The sequence below is a fragment of the Hippoglossus hippoglossus genome, chromosome 22, assembly GCF_009819705.1.
Source record: "Hippoglossus hippoglossus isolate fHipHip1 chromosome 22, fHipHip1.pri, whole genome shotgun sequence".
NCBI classification, from domain to species: Eukaryota; Metazoa; Chordata; class Actinopteri; order Pleuronectiformes; family Pleuronectidae; genus Hippoglossus; species Hippoglossus hippoglossus.
The window spans coordinates 5,232,274-5,253,715 of record NC_047172.1 but is presented as its reverse complement, the minus strand read 5'-3'; the positions used below and the strand labels follow the sequence as shown (position 1 = coordinate 5,253,715).

At 42.3% G+C, this 21,442-nt stretch overlaps 1 protein-coding gene across 2 annotated transcripts in view; it reads right to left on the bottom strand.

Annotated features, from left to right (window-relative positions):
• mta1 (metastasis associated 1) overlaps nucleotides 1-21,442 on the bottom strand; it is a 42,328-nt gene that overhangs the window by 9,367 nt on the left and 11,519 nt on the right. For both annotated transcript variants that reach the window (XM_034576397.1, XM_034576396.1), the window contains exons 2-9: nucleotides 19,111-19,178; nucleotides 16,624-16,717; nucleotides 6,906-7,032; nucleotides 4,622-4,685; nucleotides 4,166-4,283; nucleotides 2,734-2,836; nucleotides 1,695-1,794; nucleotides 926-1,114 (exon numbers count right to left, since the gene is read on the bottom strand). In XM_034576397.1, coding sequence (XP_034432288.1) covers nucleotides 926-1,114; nucleotides 1,695-1,794; nucleotides 2,734-2,836; nucleotides 4,166-4,283; nucleotides 4,622-4,685; nucleotides 6,906-7,032; nucleotides 16,624-16,717; nucleotides 19,111-19,178 — 863 coding nt within the window. The remainder of the gene's footprint in view (nucleotides 1-925; nucleotides 1,115-1,694; nucleotides 1,795-2,733; nucleotides 2,837-4,165; nucleotides 4,284-4,621; nucleotides 4,686-6,905; nucleotides 7,033-16,623; nucleotides 16,718-19,110; nucleotides 19,179-21,442) is intronic.

The following is a 21,442-nucleotide window of genomic DNA, read 5'->3' as shown; positions in this document are numbered from 1 at the left end:
GCTACAGCAGGACGAAGAGGAGCTACAGCAGGACGAAGAGGAGCTACAGCAGGAAGAAGCTTTCTCGCTGCTGCCGTTTGAGTCACGATCACACTTTATATGTGCTCGAGATGCGTTTAGTGATAAACGGTGATTGTTCTTAGCATTTTCCCTCTCCGGTACGAGTTGGCTGCAGCTTTGGTTCACCAGCTTACGATTGTGCTTCAACGTTGTATCAAAGCTAATCAGCTAAATGAAGTCCAAATGTCTGAGGCAGGATTTCAGCTCTCGTTCTGTGGTTTCTGCAATAAATAACGGGCGAGTGCACTGAATACTTACTGTGCACGTCTCTAGATGAGATTTGGGCATCCACACACACACACACGCATGCTTCCTGATGAGCAGCATTCATACCACGCTCAATATGTCTTCAGTGCATGACTACGCTTTATGATTTGTTTAAGTGCAAATGCCTTTGGAAAAGTCTCAATAACCACCAAACAGACATGGTTAAAAAAATAAAGCCTTGGCATCTCTAGACATTTGGGACAATATTCTTCTTATTCGCTTTTTCTAGAAATCGATATGACTTATGTCCGTTTCCAAAGCTGGATATAATATATCTCCATTCATTTTCAATAGTGTTTATCCTTTAAGGGAGGTGCTGGAGCCAATCCCAGCAGACATTGGGCGAGAGGCGGGGTTCAACCTGGAGAGATCACCAGGGTTTCAACACAGAGACACACACCTCCACACCGGTGGTCAATTTAGAGTCTCCAATTAAACTTGAGACAGTTATATATCTATAAATAATTTCATTTGATTAAATTAAAATGTTGTAGTCATAAATGTAAACGTAATGTTAAAAAAATACGAGAAATGCGAGAAACCAAATTAGCACATATGATAGAATCTCTCGATCATTTCTTAAAAGCTTGCTACTCACAAAATCCTGCTGGATATCGGTGAAATCTTTGCCGTATTTCTCTAGCGCCTCCTCGAACAGGTTGGCCTCAGACGCGCTCCACTCCTCCATTTCGTCCCTGCAGAGGACGGGCCCACCCTGAGGCACCAGCGCTGCGATCGCTCGGGTCATGTCGTAGCTCGTGGCGTGGAGTGTGTCCATGGCATGAAACTAAACACAAAGTAGAAATACTGGGCATGTTAGTCTCAGTGCTGTCTCTAATGTTATGGACCAATTAAATCATAAAGTTCTGCGATATTCTGCTGACTTCTGGGAATGACATTTTTGTTTGCTCGATCCATGGTGTTTATTTGTAGCCCCTTTGGGTTCAGTTTGTGTGTGTGTGTGTGTGTGTGTGTAGCTAGGAGGCCTCTCATCTATGTTTTATATATGAGGATAAGATCTAGGGCAGAATAGACCCACACAAGGCTTCTGGGGCCAAGTGCTTGTTAAGGATAACCAGACACAGGCCTCAACAATCATTAACACACACACACACACACACACACACACACACACACACACACACACACACACACACACACACACACACACACACACACACACACACACACACACACACACACACACACACACACACACACACACACACACACACACACACACACTTTTCCTATGGTTAACTGCCCTGCTTCTCGCCCTCTGTGGTGTGATGCCGCTTGAACCTGAGGCCATTTTCATGTGTGCACACGTGTGTGTGTGTGTGTGTGTGTGTGTGTGTGTATCTCACCAAGGTGATGTCTCTGGAGGCTGCAGCAGCGCTCATGTGAAGGCTCGGCTGTCGCACAGAACTACTGCAGTCCAACGCTCTGGCAAATGTGCCGACTGACCTATGGGGCACGAACATGACATTAAAGATAAAGGAAGAGCTGGGAAACAAACTTTGGGTTTTACTTCCTCCATGGAGATTTGGTGTTTCATGTAGTTTTATAAAAAGGTCACACACTGAACTACTCATACCCCCCAAAACAATTTTGCAAGACAAATCTGCAAAATTCTCAAATCCGGTGCTTCCTGATAAAATATTCAGTAATGGAGCATTTCTGAGATAAAACCTCCAGTCAGTTAGCACGAGCACAAAACTGCAAAGCAAAACACATTGGACTCTTAAACAGGACAAACAAAAAGGAGAAAGGGGAGGAGCAAATATCAGGAAAAGTTAGAGAGATTTAGTTGAATACACATAATTACTCTATTGCTGAGAATTAGGTGAGAAGATCAGTAGCACTTTTGTGACTTAAATATGAAGCAGGAGGAAGAAGACGAGTTAGCTTAGCTTAGCATGAAGAGTGGAAACATGGGACACAGCTCACTCACTCACAATATAACAGTTTGTCTGACGTTTTAAGGAAACATCAGTTTCTCTCCTGCACATGTTCCTGTTTACTTTGGATTCATACATGTCTGTGAATAAGCAGGAAAGTGTGTGTTTGTACATTCGAATGTCTTTGTGTAAATATCATGTCTTTGATAATTAACTATTTGCAATGGGCAGGAAAGTAAAGACATTTTATCGAGATAAGTTTGATCTGTAAAAACAAAACAGGAAGTTTTACAGGAGAAGACTGTTTCCTCTTTGTTGTTGCTGTTGCAGAGTCAGGCTAACGGTTTCCCTCTGTTTCCAGTCTTTGTGCTAAGCTAAGCTAACCATCTCCTGGATGAAGCTTCATATTTACCACACCGACATGACAGTGGTGTCAATCTTCAACAACTAACTCTTGGCAAATGAGAAAATATCCCACACGTTTTACGGTTCTGTGTCGACTTACCGAGCAACAACTAAGAACTGGTCGATCTGTTTCTCTGTCAGTAAGCTGTTTGGGTCCCAGGTCTTCTCCTCTAGTTTCTCCAGCTCTCTGCCGTCGCCCTCATCTACATGAACCCAGAAAAACACACAGATGCAGACAATTACTTTGCTTCATCTGTCCCACGTATAATCAACATGATAGAGTTAATTATCTTTCAAAAAATTACCCCCCTGTGTAAAGCTTCAATGAGAAAATGCACGGCCTGTCTGCCTGCAACTAACTAACCAAGCTGCCTTAGCTTCTAACACGTAAAAATAAAAATCATTAACATACATTTAATTACAGAGCTTTACAGGTTTATTCCTCCTGCTCAGAATAAAACGTGGGAAACCACCAAAACCTAAATCTGGCAGAACAGTACACAGTCACATTTGTGCATCACAAAATGTCTGGGAAATATCGTTAAAAATATGGACTAATAATGAAAATAAGAATTATTGGACAAATTGTAAAGTCACCTGACATTAACGCAAAGTCTGGTGATGTGTCACATTTCTCTTATTATCAACAAATCCCAATGCAAAAACAATACATTTAAAGAATCGATCGCTTTAACAAGTTTTCTCTGTGCAGTAAAAGTCTGATATCAATAATCCTCTATGCCACAAATCTGTCCATGGTTACACTGGGCTGACGTGTTCCTACTATACGATCAACCTGGGCACTGGAGTTTATTTTGACTATCACGCACAGCTGCCCACTTTGAGCCATGTTGCAGTGCCAAGCTGTTTCTGAGATAAAAGTACATATGTGAGACCTGTTTTTACAGAGTTACAGCTTCAGTCAGAACAAATTGATTCCAGACATCGGGAACAGGATAGAGACATGTCGTCCATATCCTATTAAATAATCTGATCAGAATTGTATGTAAAATAGTTGCAGCCTTAAGATTGTGTGTCATGTGTTCAGTTCCACACAGTTTTCTACAGGTCACACTATAATTAGCTGCCTCATCCTCCTTATATTCTCTGGGTGGCTGTAAAATCATCAGCTATGCAGAACATAGACAGTGATCTATTATTTTAAATGCTCTGATTATGTGTAATCACGCTGCCACACTGTGGTTGCCATGGAAACTCAGGTTTTTTTTGGGTAACTTGTTAAAAAAAAAAAAGAAAAACTGAAGTAACCACTTGCTCGGGGCAGAAGAAGCTGAGGCAAAGTTCACAAGTGTTCATAAAGTGTTCCTGAGACTTGAGCAGTTACAAAAAACGGGAAAAGTGAAATAGTCTCTTATGGCTGAAGCCGCCCTGTTAATGCTGAGAAACTGCTTTAAAAGAAAATTAAATCTCACCGCAGGGTAAAAAAGTCCCCTGCAGGAAGACGTGGACCAAGTAAACTTCCCAGAAGAAGAAGAAAAAGTCAATTAAAACGAGGTTTAAGCTCAGTGTACCGTCTTTCAGGAGGTCGGTGATGTCGGCCTGGTACTTGTTCCCAACGCGGATCTCGCCCTTATCAGCCAGCAGAGTCTTTTGCTGAGGGTCATACACCAGCGAGTAGAAGAAGGCATCCTGGGAAATACAGATGGCAGGAAGGCGTGAGGATGCAATGAAAGGAACAGGACGCGAGAAGGGAAAACGGGAGAGGCGAAAGAGGAGTGTATCTGTCTGTCGGTGTGTGTGTGTGTGTGTGTGTGTGTGTGTGTGTGTGTGTGTGTGTGTGTGTGTGTGTGTGTGTGTGTGTGTGTGTTTCCCCTCCGCGAGTCTCTCATCTCCTCATTACCGTGTGAACAGAACATTCTGGGTCAACACGCTGAATAATTCATCTCGAAACAAGAATCTCTAAACTCATAACTCTTCACGCACCTAATCACAGTTTAGGACGCGGCATCATGCTGCCGTGCACGTACCTCTCTGTCCAGGTAGGACTTCAGGGCTTCAGTCTCATTCAGCAGAGTCACACAGCACTTCCCCCTGGAGCAGAGGGAAAAGAAGGGAGGGGTAAAGAGTGACATGAGGAAGATAAAGAAGGAGAGGACGAAGAGAGAGGGAATATTTCAGGTGAAACACAGACAAATTGAAGTCTGTGGGATAACTGGTGACATCAGTGCAGGGTGAAAAGCTGGACCAGACTGGTACCAGCTAGACAAACTGTGTAAGATCAAACTTTGATGAGAATTTATCTAAAATTCTGCAACAATGATTTTTAATTTGGCTCCAGTTGGCATGGCCCATTTTTTTTGGACAAATCGTGATCCAGCCCTGTCCCTTCACTGCGTCTGTCTGCATTCACATTATTTACCTCTCCAGCATGAGGCAAAGACAATTTGGCAGAGTCCTGCACTCGTGTTGTGTAACCTCGCCGCACACTCGTGTTCAGTTTGAAAACTTCATCGAGCTCGAATTGGCACTAAACAAACGTCTCAGACTATTTTTACCTGAGCAGATGTCAGTTCCCTCTTCCTCCGACTCTACAGAAATGTCAAGTAATAATGTGGTGATGATTAAGTGGGATTGCCTGGAGTTGACTAATGAGCAAAGGTAGTTCTCTATGTCGAAATGGCTTTCTGTTGACATTTAATGCTCCACGCCAGGTATGAGTGGACCACTTTGTGCCCGAGTTTGTTGAAACCAAATGAAAGCCGGTGCCTGTAAGACGGTTGATTCAAACCGCGGTTGAAGGACTGAACAAATAAACTATTGTCATTATTCATTTGATGTTTTCACAGCAACGGGTCTAACAGGTAGAAACAAGCTTTGTGAAAGAGTAGGCGGGTTAAACGGTGTGTTTACTGTTTGACTCAATTATAATTAATTTTATTTGTATAGCAACAAATCATAACACGCATTTATCTCAAGGCACTTTACATGGTAAGGTCGAGGCTTGACAAAACAAACCCAAAACTTTTCTGGGTTTGTTAGGTGATGTAAACATAACAAAAACAGAATAAACAATGCAGAAAAGATGTGTAACTGTATTTTAATCAAATTCTTTCAAGTTCTATTTATTTGTTTAGTTTTTTTATAATAAAGTTTACGGATAAACTGTAAAATATCAGGCCTCGATTACATTTATTTGTCATAAGGTTTTGATAAGATCCCAGGAATCACTGTCAAAACATATATTGATCGATATATCTGTATTGGGTAATTTTTACTCCTTAATATAGGTATTTACTGTGCACTTTATTAGGTACACCTGTGAGGTCTAATGGAATCCAATGCAGCTAATCTGCCAGTTCACCTTAATGCCTATAAAGTCCAGTTTCCATGTTGTATTAATGTTGTATTGTAACTCATGTGTTTGAGATTAACTAGGGGACAGCTGTGTAATTTCACTGTGCCAAATACACACATATTTGAAGTGATGTAAATTATGTGTGATCAAACTTAATCTTAATACTAAAAGACGCAGCTGATTAGAACATGACTCCAGCTAAATAATGAGTATATTACTGTGCGTTAGTGTGTGTGTGTGTGTGTGTGTGTGTGTGTGTGTGTGTGTGTGTGTGTGTGTGTGTGTGTGTGTGTGTGTGTGTGTGTGTGTGTGTGACAGTGTGAGCCTTGCAGGCTGTCGGGGCTCAACATCGTGGTGACAGCCACCATCACTCCAACCCTTATCTCCAGAGTGGAAATAATTATTCATGGGGCTGCCCTGATGGCCGAATGGTTAAGTGGAATACCACATAACCAAAACATCCACAAACTCAAATCCAGCCACGCACCTTTGTTGCTCGTCATATCTGTCTCTCTTGTCCTGTTTCCTGTCTGTCCCTATTCTCTCTGCTACTACACGTGATGAAAAGAACAAATTTCAAAGAAAAGAGCCTGTGAAAATAATCAGGAAGTCTTGGACCAGTGACAAAAAAAATATATGATTGTATTTGTTTATAACATTTTCAAGTGCAGTAATAGATTTTACTTTGGTTTGATCTATTCGATAATTTTTTTGAAAATTGCATTAATTTCTTTTCTGTTTTGAGGTAATTGGGAATTTCGACAGTAGCTCAAAAGAAGAGTTGAGCCATTATTCACAGCCCGAGATCTGTTCTGCTGTCAAAACCGTGCACGGAGCAAATCAAAATGTCTTTGTAGAAAGATGTGCACAAAAACAAAGAAAAAAAAAAAACTGAAATAGACAACTACAGCCCATCATTTAGTGGTTTAGGACCAGTGAGGTGTGCTGTGGTGTACCTGATGTGTGTGGCAGGTAGAGACTCCAGTTGGCGGGACAAGAACAGCTCTCTGTGTCTGAGCTGGTGTTTCTGTTTCTCAGGGAGGTCGGACATCTCTGGATTCTCCATCTCCTCCTCCAGCTCCCCTGGGTGCAAACAGAGGTGGGGGGGGCAAAGGTCAAACGTACGTAGATCAGATGAGGCGGAACGTTTGCGTCCACGGGGAAATGTATAGGCTGCATCCACACTCACACACACACGCACTTGATGAGCCAGAACCATGAAGCCCCGGGGAGAAGGAGACTTGTGTAACCAGTACAAACGCAGGTATTTTTACATAAAGTCTCACCGATTCCGTCCACATGATTCATGCAGCATGAATCCCTTTACACCGGGCTCAGGTTCTCTCTTAAGTCAGTGTTTCAACCCTGATCACAGAATTATTTAGATTCACACTCCTCTCTGTCCCCCGAGGATTCTCCAACATTTCAGTGCTTTTCAGGAGTGTTTTCAATATATTATTATTTAGGTGGTTCTGGATTTGCGAGTAAGAAACTTACTGAATTAACCCGAAAGGGATGTAATTTAGAGCCGAAACGATCGGGCTGGGTGATATGGTCAAAAAACAACAACAACCAATAGTAGATTTTTCTATTAGACGCTCTCCACCTCTGTAACACCTGTGTCTTTAAACCACGTACGCCCAGTTTGTAACGCAGGCCTCGTGCTACAGTGATAACATCACTGTTACGTCCTCGGACTTGACAAAGAGCCTGGAGAAGCACAGAAGACGTGAAACGATTGTTTTCACGGGCCGAGGAGTACCCCACCTGACTAGTAAACTGACCCGTGTGTGTAAAACTGCTTGCGTTTTCTTTTAAGCTTGTGTTGTTGATTGAGCCATTATTACCCCAGTCAGTTCCTGGAGGTACGGCACTGCAGATTTTTCCTTTTAATCCAACGTTTAACCTTGAGGGCTGCCGGCCCCCTGGATTAGAAGGAAAATCTTGGAGGATCACCGTGCCACTCGCAAAGATTATGTTGAGAAAAAAGTAAGAAACAATGGTTCTGAGTGAAAAACAGTCCAAGTATGAATGGACAGAGCGACGGCTGAAGGGCCTCTCCGCCCATAGGAGTGGGTCATGTGCCTAAGTCACTCTACACAAACAGATTTAGCTGCTGCAGCTCGTAGGCTGCATCTCCACATGCTCGTCTGTGGATAAGAAAGAAATTAAGGTGGGAGACAGGGGGAGAGAAGGTGACATAGACAGGGAGACAGATAAACAGAGAGACAGATAAAATAGGCAAGAAGAGAAAAGAAGGGGGAGAAAGTGTGACAAAAGTGATAAAGAGCAAGGGAGCATGAGATGAAGACAGAGACGTAAAGGCAGCGAGTGGGAGAGGGGGAGAGGAGGAAGGGGAGTGATAGAGAAATCAGCGGGGAGAGAGCGAGAGACAAAGACGGGCGCAGAGAGAGAGAGAGAGAGAAAGGGGTAAAGAGAGTAAAAAGGACAATGAGAACAGAAGTTAAACGGGCAGAGGGAGAAAGAGAGAGAGAGAGGGGGAGAGAAAGCAGTCGGTACGTGCTCCAATTCATTTGGAGTTTCATTAGAGGAAGCGAGACAGAAAGAGGGAGACGGGGAGCAGAACAAAAGCAATCAAGGGATTTTCAGGAGAAGAGATGTGTGGCCAAAATCAATAAGTACTCCTTCACTCCCTCACTCTGCCCAGCTCTCAGCACCCAGCACACACGCTACCAATGCCCAAAGAAAGCACACGCACAGCATGGGCCTCGCTCCAGCTTCTGCCACATAAAAGCAACAAAATATAGACTGAGCTTATTAACACGAGGAAAACAAGATTAAAGAGAATGCGAGTTGTAGGAAGGTGAGCGAGGAGACAACATGTGTGTGAACATCGACCACGTGAGTTAGAGAGACATTACATTTAATATGCATGTGTGTTAGAGTGCGGACACCCGACCCGAGCCCGTTGAGACCCGCCGGTCGGACAGAAATGTTGGTTTTGATCACGTTGGCTGGGCTGTCAACTTGTTTTTTTACACAGCATGAGCCTGCAACCGGGGAAAATATCGGGGGTTGGGTTTGGACCAAAAAAAATCCTGAATGCCTGAATGAATGTCGGGTTCAGGTCGGGCTCGGTTCTCTCTGGCTCGGAAAGGCCAACTCTCTAATATGGAGTATTATCAAAACATATGTTACATGGATACTTCTACCGCTTTCTTGTCGTGTATGTATTTATGTTCTACCTTTACATTTCAAGACGTTAACTTACACTTTTGTTCCAGTTGTAAAGAAATATAACAACATTCAGCAAAACTTTAACAAATTCAAGCTGCACAAACCCGAGTATATAGATGATTAGCTAAACATGTTTTTACTTTGAAGGAGAAAAGGCTGTGCGACGCACGCACGCACGCACGCACGCACGCACGCACGCACGCACGCACGCGTCTTCAAACCAAGATTGTGTATATTTTTCACAGCAGTTTGATTGAAATGAAAAAGGACAGAAAATGAACTCCATGAAAAATGAATGACGGCAACACAAAAGTTATGCAGGAGAAAAAGAAGAAGAAGAAGAACTGCCTCAGAATATTAACGACTTTCAGAGTTGTTCTCGGTGACAACGTGACTGAATCCAGGACTTTTCATATAGATATTTAGGGAATTAAAAAAGTCTGATAATCATATAGCTGATCTTTTCTAAATGAAGAACATGACCTAACCAGTCTTTTACACAGATTCAATGAAGCACAATTCTATGAGGACTTCAGAATTCTAAGTTGTACTTTGACCAAGACTCATTCAGCTCCCGTTGGCTCAGGGTGTGAAGTGCTGCCCAATTTTGCGACAAATCAGCAATTCTTTTCCATGTAAATTACTCTGCTAATTATCTTAGTATAATCTGGCAATTTCCTTTCATTTCAAGCTTTCATTTGAAAGTTACAGTAGAGGGGTCACACCAGGGACTCGCTGATCTAATCAATACGTTCTGCACCCCAACCATTCTTTTACTTCCTTTAGTCTTTAATTCAGGTCTATGAAATGTCAAGGCGGTGTTAAAACTTCCCATTCAATCTTCCCACAGCCGGCGGTGGTTTTCCCGTGTGATGTAGCACCTCTGCTTGTTAAACCTGAAGCTTAACAAGCCTAATATTTCATAAAACTGTAATGAGCTGCACCTTTTTTTTTCCTTCCTTCAGGCAATGCAGGTTTGTCTCCACTACACAGAACTGCAGGAAGCTGGTCATCAGCTCAATAGTCAGAGCAAGTCCTCAAAACAAACACTGGGGTAAGGAGCTCTGGCATGAAACTAAACAAATGGAGGCTTAGGAGATGAAGGGATTTAGTCTAACTTCTAGAAAAGACCTTATTAAAGAAGCAAAGAGATGAAAGACACGTGAAGGCAGAAAGGAATCAGAGTAAGTGTTCTCTCTCTTTGGAAGAAATTAGTTTTTAGGCTAAAATAACATGCTCTGTTAAAAAAGTGACAACACTGTGGCGGAGAACTTGAATACCTGCTGATCCCAACCATTATTCTTCTCAACGTTATTTAAACAAGTTAATTTTGTGGTTTAAAACAAATAAATAACAAGGGTCTTGTAGCCTGCCTCCTCCATGGATCAGACATGGATCAGACATGGATCAGACATGGAGCAAAAAGTCAAAGTATAGAGGTTTTGTCATTTTAGGTCATTTATCACACAGATGTATGTTTAGTGCAAATTTTTCTGTGTAAGTTCGGCTTTTATTCTATTTTAATGCTATGAAAACGGAGTAAAACATCATGAGACTGACTCGTGATTGGTCGAACAAGCCCATCGAAGGACAGCATCCACTGATCTCTACTGAGCAGACTCTGGCTCAAAAGTCACTACATGGCAACGTTCACATCCAGGATATTTTGGCTTCATTTCTGGATAGTGGGAGTAAGTGTCATCCATCTTTATAAACAATCTATGGAGGAGAAGATGGGACAAGGGGGAAGATGGCTCACCAAGGGGAGGAACGTTAAATCTCCTGTGTCCTCTCATAGGAAATTGGCTCAGTTCCTCTTTCCTTACCACTGACCCAGAAATCAGCCTTTTTCCCAAATGAACAAGCAATCCCCAAATAACTGATCTTTAGTCTGAAATCTGTCCCCAGTGGAAGCCCATGGGACACACACAGGATTATGTAGTGGCCCATCAGCAGACAGGCCCTTCCACCTGGCCCCTGGCTGTGAGTCCTTGAGTAACAAGTCAACTCCCCAGCCTCAGTCCTCCTCCTCCTCTGAGCCAATCTCCTGGCAGTGCACCCACACCATACTCTCTACAAATTGCCTCTCCATCTCACCTGTCCCTGCCAATTATCAATTATTGATGAATGGGTCGCCTTACTGGGCCAGGAGAGAGAGAGAGGGGGGGGATCGTTGGGGAGGGAAAGCAGCAGAGAGAGGAGGCCTGAGGGCGAGAAGAGGAGGTAAGGAGAGCGCAGCGGACCGTTTTTTTACCATAACAAACTGACTACACCTCTATAATCCAGAGAGTGAGTCTGTGGAGGAGGAGGAGGGACTGGGGACTGACGCTGGCGGCTATAAATATGAAGTTTTGCCTTTAAAAAGCTGTGGTCTGAAAGAAAATACTCATAATTAAAACTTAATTAAAAGAGAAATCGATAAATACAAAATCAATACTGGGATGTGAGTTTTGTTATTATGGCATTCCTTAAATATTGTATTAGCCTGTTCTTAAAGGCTGCATTACACGTACAGAAATTACCCATAGTCATAACTGAAACATCACCACAGCATAAATAATGAGAGAACAGTTTTATCAGTATTGCTCAGCTCTAACGACTGTATCAAATAAGGTGTTGTAAGATCTGTAAGCTGGATGAAGTGTTGGCCCAGTCAAGGACAAGTTCTGAAAGTTTTGTTATTTTAATGTCACACAACTGCATCGTGAACATTGTTCTTCATTCTCAGCACATTCCGAATGAGAGCAAGAACAAGAGGAGCTCGGTCAGGAGAAAACAAAAAACAGGGACAAGACGGGACAATGTGCTGCTGTAGTGATGATCATTTCGTGTGCATACGGCTACAATGGCACCTCAAGTCCGGTCTGCGTTCAGTTGTGTTGTCCTGGAGGTGGAAGTGCAGAGATACACAGGTTGTTCATTTCTCAGAGAGTCGATATAACGTTACACAAAAAGGTCAAACCTTGAAAGAGTATTGTAAAAAGTCGAAAGACGTTGTTTGAGCACCTAAAACTGAGAAGTTTGTTCATGCTGCTGACCCCATGTTGGTTTATAAACTCTGGAGCTGCATTGTCGTCTGCACGGGCAGAAAACAGATGCGTGGGAATGATGACCCAATCACCCGCATTCACTTCCTGATTGGTTCTCATCAGCAATGAAAGAAAACATTGCTAACATTTACTGTCAGTAACAGTTCGGTCCTTACTTGCTTGTTCGTAGTATTTTCTGTAAATAAACAACCAGAGTGGACATCTGCTTCCTGTTAAATGGGCCGACAGATTTTAAGCGAATGGTCAGATGATGTGCGTTTTCAGGTGTGTCAGTATAAGCGAGGATTACTCCTGATACACAGCTCAAAAGCAAGAGCATAAGGATCATTTTCTTTTTAAAATACGGTTAAAAGATCCTATTATTATGTCACTGATATATTTAACGTACTGTATAATCAAAACTGTGTCAGGAAGTAGAGGAGAGATCCTCGTAGTGGACAACTGTGTGTAATCACAAGTTTGAGAGTAGACAGGTTGCTAAAGTGCACGTGAACATGCAAGATGCTGTTACTACCTGTAACCTGGTTTTCTAAATTACACATCTTCGTAGTCAGAAGACATGAAAGCAACAACAGTTGAGGTTACAAGCAAAAAGGTGAAAACTTTTGATTAAACCTAATGAATGAGCACATTGTGTGTACAGTGGTAAAAAAAAGGCATTTTAGCATCATTGTCCCTTTTCCTCCCTGACAAACAGTAAACTTGATTGGATTTTTATGAAGCTAAAACTAATAAGATCATTTAGATACGTAACATTGATTAACTACAGCATGAAATCTCCATGAGCTCAGTAACGGGGACAACAACTCGATGAGAAGCGACACAAGGCGAAGCTGCCGCGGTTCATAAAGCTCCGCAGCCTGGGAAGAAAATGAGAAAATCTATTCTATCACTGTGGAAACTAGTCCCACTATTACATATCATGACTCCCGTCAACCACACAGAGTGATTGTGTTACTAAAACGGTACAACATGGCACATTGAGGGGTTTTTTTTCCATGTAGGGACTCCTGGTACTCACTTATAGAACAGTCATATGAAAAACAAGTGGACACACGATCCACTTTGGCACCCACGCCAAACGGTGGCTGTGATAAACAGTCGACTACCGGCTTGTCTCAAAGGGATTCTACCGATTCTACTTGTGCGCATCAGTTCACCGACGCTATTGTTTATGGGAGCTAGGAGCCACATCTCAAAAATAGGATAAGGTCTGAGTCATGGCAAATTCAAATGTCTGAAGGGAGGGGCCGGCGAGGTAAAATGCCAAGTCCGCCACGGAAGCTGACCACTCAGGAGGCTGCTTTCGCTCACAGGGGAGGGGCTAATGGCGGAGTTTGGAGGCCCCGTTGAGGGAGTATTCAGGATCCCTGCAAGCAAAAATATTTTATCAATGACTCACAGCAGACACACGAGGACACACAGACTCGTACAGGCACACACACAGACACACACGACTCGCACACAAACGGCTGCCATTCTCCACTGATCCATAACGAAACTGAATTAAATGTACCCCTTCAGTAATTCCTGTGGCAGGACCCAAAGCTAAAATCTAAAGTTCATCATGCATACGAACACACACACACACACACACACACACACACACACACACACACACACACACACACACACACACACACACACACACACACACACACACACACACACACACACACACACACACACACACACACACACACACACACACACACACACAGGCTGCAGCTACAGAAACGCAGACAGGATACAGCCCACACCCATGCGGTGCGCAGCCATTCCTGCCATGCATTTTATACATATTGCAAATGTCTGGAAGCCCCTCACCAAACTGCAGCTGGCAGAGCACAGCCGAATCTGAGGGGCCGGCATAGGAGCAACCAACACAAACATTTCTCCAGGTTCAAAAAACAATGCCCTGCCACGTCTGTCAGTTTGCCAGGAGGATCATAACACCGCTGGGTTTGAGCTCGGCTGCATTCAAATATCAATGTTTACTTGCCATGCAACAAGAAACCAGACACATTCAAATGTGTTTCCTCCTCAAATCGTGGTCGATATTGGGGCTTTAAAAAAACTCAGCGGAGAACCACATCAGCAGAACAACCAAAACTGCAGTAAAAAAACAAAACAAAAAAAGATGTGTTCAGATAAAGCAGCGTGTGTATGAACGCACACAAACACCAGTCAAAAATAATCACAGACTTTCTTAAAAAGGGGACACACACACACTGGGAAACTGATGCTGTGTGGTCCAAGAGAACAAACAATCCTGTGCTGCCACGGATACACCCCCCAGGCCATCTCCGTACACGCACGCACGCACACGCACACACACACACACACACACACACACACACACTGAGCTGGCCACACCCAGTCAAAGTCTAGTGGCTGCTTTTGCCTGAACGACGACAGCGTCTCTACTTTTAGAATGACAGCTCGGGTGCAATACGTCAGGATGTAACACTATTAACCAATTTCTATGATTGATGTAATTAGGCTTATTTGATTTCCTCTGCTTTTAAGTTTGTCTGTATGGTTTAAGTTTAACCGTGTCGTCAAGTCGTGGTTGTGCTCCCGACGGCCTGTGCACAGGTAGCAGGCGCACGATTAACCACAGTTCAAACCTGCCCTTTAAGCCGACATAACCATAAACTGTCTGCAAGTGTTGTTGATATTACTCATGCTGCACCACATCGCAGACGGAGACAGAGACATGCAGGTCATCTCAGACCAGATGTGGACCAGACACAGTCCGCTCGGTCGTGTTATTGCGTACTCGAATTCGTGCGTTTTTACGCAACAGCTTTGGCCCTTTTTCCTCTGGCACCTGCGGCCCTTTTTCAACACTCACCGGGTGACCGAGTAGAGCCGTCACAGAAGGTGACACGTTCACTGGACCATGGGGCGAGTTACAGAAGGCTCCACTGTGCTACGGATGAAGTTTGCATTCGACAAGTTGTGCAACTTTCTAAAACCAACAACCTGACATTCACACCCACGGTACACAGAGTCTGGACGGTTGAGCAGCTGGAGTTCACTACGCTACCTGAGCGACCTTATGTGTGTGCAACTCAGGTACAAGGTCATAAATGCCCATCAGGAGAGACTCTCTGAAAGTAACCACCATTGTTCCCATTTGTACTATTAACTGTGACGTCCCCTGCTCTATGATGACACCAACATTCAAAACCAACTCAAAATGTGGCCATTCAGAACAGATATTAACACTTTTGAGTTTGGACGAGATGCTTTCACCTTTAATCCCACTACAATATTTATTTATGGCAGTTCTGCAAGCGTTTCAGTTTAAAAGTGATCATTTCATGTCCAAAAATATCTGTATTGAAAAATGATAGTAACAAAGTAAAAGTACGACTATAAATGATGTTTAGTGGGTGATGGTATTTTCTAACTAACATTATACTTAGGATGGAGCACGGTGTTGACAAGTGAGAAGAAATTCTACAGGTAAATTCTTCAAGTCTTCCTTAAACACATCCTAACCCTAAATACAAATACATGTTTGAATCCACGTTAACATCTGGCTTGTGTCTTGTCTGGCTGGATGACCAAGCTACTTCTACAAAAGGTCAGATGAGGAGAATAGAGCTCTGTGCCAAAACAGGAAACTTCTTGTCATGTTTAAAAAAAAACAAAAAAAAACGAAATGTTATACAGTGTGAATAAATCACATTACTCCCTGCTTCTTTACTCTTTGAATCCAGGCACTCTGGGTCAGTGCCCTGAAGGCATCGTTTCAACTGACCACCGGGGAGGCCGTCAGAAGTCTCTTTATGCACTTTGGTAACCTGCAAGTCTTCCATCATTCACCATTTTCAACTGAGCTTCTTTCTTTCCATTCATTCATTTTTAAATCCATTGTTTCACTGTCTTTCTCCCTGAAAAACCTTGTGGAACCTGGAACGTTAAAAAGGGCCGCACAATGCAGCTTGAGCCCATTCAATGTGTTCCAGCTGTTCCAGACGCTGCGGGGCTCGCTCCAAGCTCTAAAGAGCAGCACCGCATTCAGGTGCACGCCACACAGCCACACTTCAACGAGGAGCAGCTCACACGCAGGTGTCGTCATATTGAAACATCCAGCAAATCGAACGCTGCCTGGAATCAGACCTATCAGAGGAGGCTGCAGTCTGGAGTGTTTCTCTCAGCTCGGTAACAGCACACAAACTATTTAAATTTGTATGACCCCCTCGATAAGAATCTGGTTTGCAAATGTAGCCCCATAACAAAAAGGGCTTGGGCTTTCGGGTTCAGAGGAATCTTCTCAGGATTTGGATGTGAAGACAGTACAACTCTGCAGAGAACAACTGCAGAGGTCTGCCAAAATGAAATGGTTTTCAGTCCTGGCTGGTGTGCTCTTCATGCCGGATGTTTGCTGGATGGGTTATGGTTGGTCACTCACTTGCATGTTTGTCTGCCAGGGCGATGAGTGTGCCGGAGATGTCCCTGCGCCGGTAAAAACACACCACTTTGGCCTCCACGTTCCCATTGGCTGTCTGCAAACCAGAGACAATCGGCGTTACCACGGCAACAAGTGGTGCCGCACACAGAGCACCCACACACACACACAAAAACACATTAATGAGGCTAGTTTTTTTTAAGTTTGGCTAAAAAACGCAGTGTGAGACTACAGAAGTGTTCTCCAAAATTACAATAAGTGTTGCAGTTGTCAGGACAGGGAAGGAGTGTTTGGGGGTGGGGGTGGGTTTCTGTGCAGTCCGGAGATTCATTTCTCCCCAGTAACATTACATTGGTATTTTGATGCAACACTGTTTTTAAATTAGGAGCTGCATGAAAACGTCTTATTGAATAGTGGGAAACAACAAGGGAAACAACCGCTCTGAGGAGAACAGCTTCAAGTTTGTAACCCGATTTGTAGCTTTTACATCTTTTTAAACTGCACACACATCGAGGAACATTGAATATAAGAGTATAGATTACAATATTGATGTGTTACACATCATTGGCAGTCATATGATGATGCTGATGATACTTTTATTGTCAGAACGCATCTGAAATTTGTTTTGCGTCACATAGCAGCTCCATTTACAACATCGCAGGTAAGAAAAATATCCGCAGCCTAGTACAAGCAGAGCATATTGGATTAGAAACTCTCATAAATAGAAGGATGACGGAGGACAAGCAAAGTGGAGACAGTCTGCAGACATTTATATCAGACTTACTGCTCTGCCAATTATAAAATAATTAAAATCCAATTTCCCGAAAAGTCAACATTTGAAAAAAAAAAAAAAAAAGAAGCTTCGGCATAAAAAAAAAGGATTTGCTGATTTATGATATTTTTGTTTTTTAGAGCAAACGAACACTTTTCTTTACAAATGAAATGTGAAGGCTTTTCTTTTCTTGCCTGTAATACACATTGACATTTTTAGGCATAATACAGAGAGAGCTGCCATAAATTTGAAGATGTTACATGAAGCATAAACGTTCAAGGTCAGACTGTGAACATGAAAACAAACTATTTTAATAACCAAGTAACGGTAATATTATCTGAATCTGCCTTCCCAAATAAGAGCTTTTTACACTTCCCTTTGTCTTATATGATACTAAACTTTGTTGGTCCAACAAAATAATCAATCTGACACCATCATGTTGCCTTGTATTTTGTATTATTGTCTTCTATGTTCTGGACTGAAAGAGAAATCAAGGTAATAATCAGCAGTTTAATCTATTTTAAAAGAATCGTTTGCTGGGTCATTTGTGTTTCTTTCATTTTTAAACATCCTTAAATTCACGGCACTAAATACAAGACAGTGATTTCTGTTACTGGTAGTAAGTTCAGAGTATTTAACATTGCATACGCAGACTATTATGTAAAAGCCAGTTCCATCCAAACTCTTTCAATAGTTCCGAGCAGTTGGTGGTTGTCAAGATTTTTTTCCCTTTCACACTGTTCTTTACTTTCTAGACATTTATCTCCAACCTCGTGGAGGAGAAACCCACGGATCCCCGAGGAGCAGAGAGACTGACAGTGACAGACAGAACAGAGGGCTCACTCGGAGCTCTGTGTCAATCACATTAAACAGCCTCCATATTATCCAGCACAGGCCCGGGACACACAGGCACCTGTAACTAGTCTACAGAGACACAACTCGTTTTCTGCTCCTCCGACTGAACAATGTACGAGACTGAAGGCTGGGATTTACCCGTCGACAGCAACATTATGTGATAATACAACTGAGTACTTACTGCCTCCAGAGCCATAAAGATGTATTTTATTTGAACCGTACATTTCATATACTTAAAATCGTATATTATCGATGTATTTTAATTTCTACAATTGTCATTATTGTATTGAGCATATGAACAATTCTCAATGCTGACGTATTATGTTGATTTCATCTAATAAAATGTTTTGTTTCTTATAAAAATAGTACTTTTAATGAAGTAAATAATCATACCAGTGCCTCACAAAACATTATTCGAAATATATACTTTTTTTATACTTTTAATTTCTGGAGTAACTGATTTATTGTTTACTCTCATATCTGACTAAGAAGAGCATCTGAAACCAAAACTACTACAACGATAAAATAGCTGCCTATTGATTAACAGATAAGTGTTTTAGGTCTATATTGGATTAAATTCAGAAATATTTGTAAAGTGTTCAAACCATTTATTTCCATATATTTTTTAAACAAAATCTGTTTTCTTCTATAATATAACTTGCAAAGTGAGAAATGTAATGACACTGGGCTTCATATGAAAATGTAACAACTGAAAAAGAATAGGACAATTAAACAGTGTTTATATTTTCTCTTCATGTGAACAGAAAGGGAGAATGTTTATTGAAGAAAACCAAAAGGTGTAAGAATATATACTAACAAGAATGAGACAGATTTCATCTGTTCAACCTGAGACACACACTCACCTTGTTCAACTCCTCTATCCTCCTGATCAGCAGTGGGTTACTGGACGAGTTCTCAAAATAAACATAATCTGCAGAGGAACAGCAAGAAGGAGTTAGAGAGAGAGAGAGAGAGAGAGAGAGAGAGAGAGAGAGAGAGAGAGAGAGAGAGAGAGATAAAACAAACGTCAGTCACAGTTGCAGATATTTCAAGCATTCAGGGTAATTTTCACTGGGACCACTTGATTAATTTGTTACGTGGAAATGCAGAAATTTTGAAAACTCGACAAGTCGGTGTATCGATAAAAGATAAATGTGACTGAGTGCAGCAGAATCAGCGGATAAATAATGACATGACTTAAATGTCACAAAAGGAGAGGAAACGTGGAAACTGATAGAAAGAAATCAGCCATTTGTGGACCAATGAGTTCACTGTAAATTTATTTGAATTAATACAGGAAACATGCAGTTTACCCTTTGTCACCAAGCATTCATGACATTGACAATTTCACGGTTTTCGTTTATTTGACGCACTTTTAATCTCGTTATATTTTCCTCAACCCCCAAGAGCATTAATCCCACCTACTGTGTACCTCAACAACCAACAGTCACGTGACAGTAGCATAAGGAACTGCACAAACATAAACATTTTCCTTTGCAGATTTATGGGGAAATTTGGTTTGTGATGCATTTTGATGGAAACCCATCGTATGAATGGCTTAATCAATCCACTGAGACATCTTCAACATATTGAACTACGTCAAGATTCAGTTGTAGTTGGGAGGTCTGACTGACACACACACACACACACACACACACACACACACACACACACACACACACACACACACACACACACACACACACACACACACACACACACACACACACACACACACACACACACACACACACACACACTTCCTCAGCCATCATGCTTTCTTTGTCTTATTCCTCTGTTCATCCAACCCCCCCATGTGTGTTGTTAGCATGCACGGTGTGTTTGCATGTGTGTGGGTGTATATGGGCGAATGCACAAGCTTTAGCGCGCATGTGTGGCTTTACTATGCGTGTCTGCATGTGTGTGTGCGTGTGGCTCCTGGCGCTGCTCCAGGCCCATTGGAGGATTAGCTCTCACCAGGATATCCCCACAGGCCCCGGTCTTGGTAGGGTGCCTGGTCTTAGCCCTGCATGTGTCTTGGCTGAGTGCTGTCAGATTATACCCCACACTTGGTCGGCTGCCTGGAGCCGGAGCTATCCTCCCTTCACCCCGAACATCCCCCCCTCCCCATCCCCGACGCGCCTTCAGGCCCCACATCCTTCTTGACCAAAAGCATTGTCCAAAATTCCACCAGCATAACCGCGACCCACACCAACTCGTGTTTTTATTTCCTGCAAATGCTGCGTCCAACACTAACTGGTTTGGGCTTTCAGCCTTCGTGTTAGAACACCCAGGACCTGCACTTACATCCGAATCTATCACGCATTTCTATTACTGGCAGAGTTGAAAGGAAAAAGTTCACCTACTGACACTTTATTAAGCATCTGTCTGTCGACCCCTCTTTATGCAGAGATAGCTCCAGGATATAGATCCAGCTACATCAGGGAATAATAATAATATATTAAACTTAGAGTAAATTTATAAATCTAATTTGACAGCTATTTTGATATTTGTGAAATGCCAAACATTCAAGCACTTTAATGTTTTTAAACTGTGCACAAAGCTGTTGTAGTCAAGTCTGGTATCTATCTCTCTTTTGGATGAAACTAACCCTTTTTAGCCGTTTGTTTGCACGTTTGCTTTTTTAGTAAGATTACGCAAAAACAGCTGAACCGATTTTATTGAACCTTGGTTAACTGTTGCCATGGACCCGAACGAATGAGTGGATCCAGCAAATTCTTTTCACTGCTCTTAACATTGCGAGAGAGGCTGTTATTCAACATTTTGGGATAGAAATGATGCAGAGATCTTGATCAAACTGCTGAGTCTGTGCAATTTGGTGCATCATGATTGAATTTGTGTTGGGCCTTGGCAGAGATATGGGCTCTTCTGAGTGCTGTTCTAGTTTTCAGTGTGATTCAATGGGCAGATCATTTTTTTATTGGTTAATTAAGAACTTGTTTTGACTGTAAAATGAGGCCTAATGCGACACCTTGAAACGTCCTGTCTGAACGATATTCAATTTGCAAACAGTAAAAACACCAAAACAACTAATAAACCCAGAAAATGTTTGGCATCATCCTTGAAAACTGAAACAACTGATTTATTAATAAAAGTAATTTTCTATCCCATAAAATTGATTTACGTTTGTTTCAGCTGAATCTAATTCAGTGTCAGTAATTTTAATTATGTAGG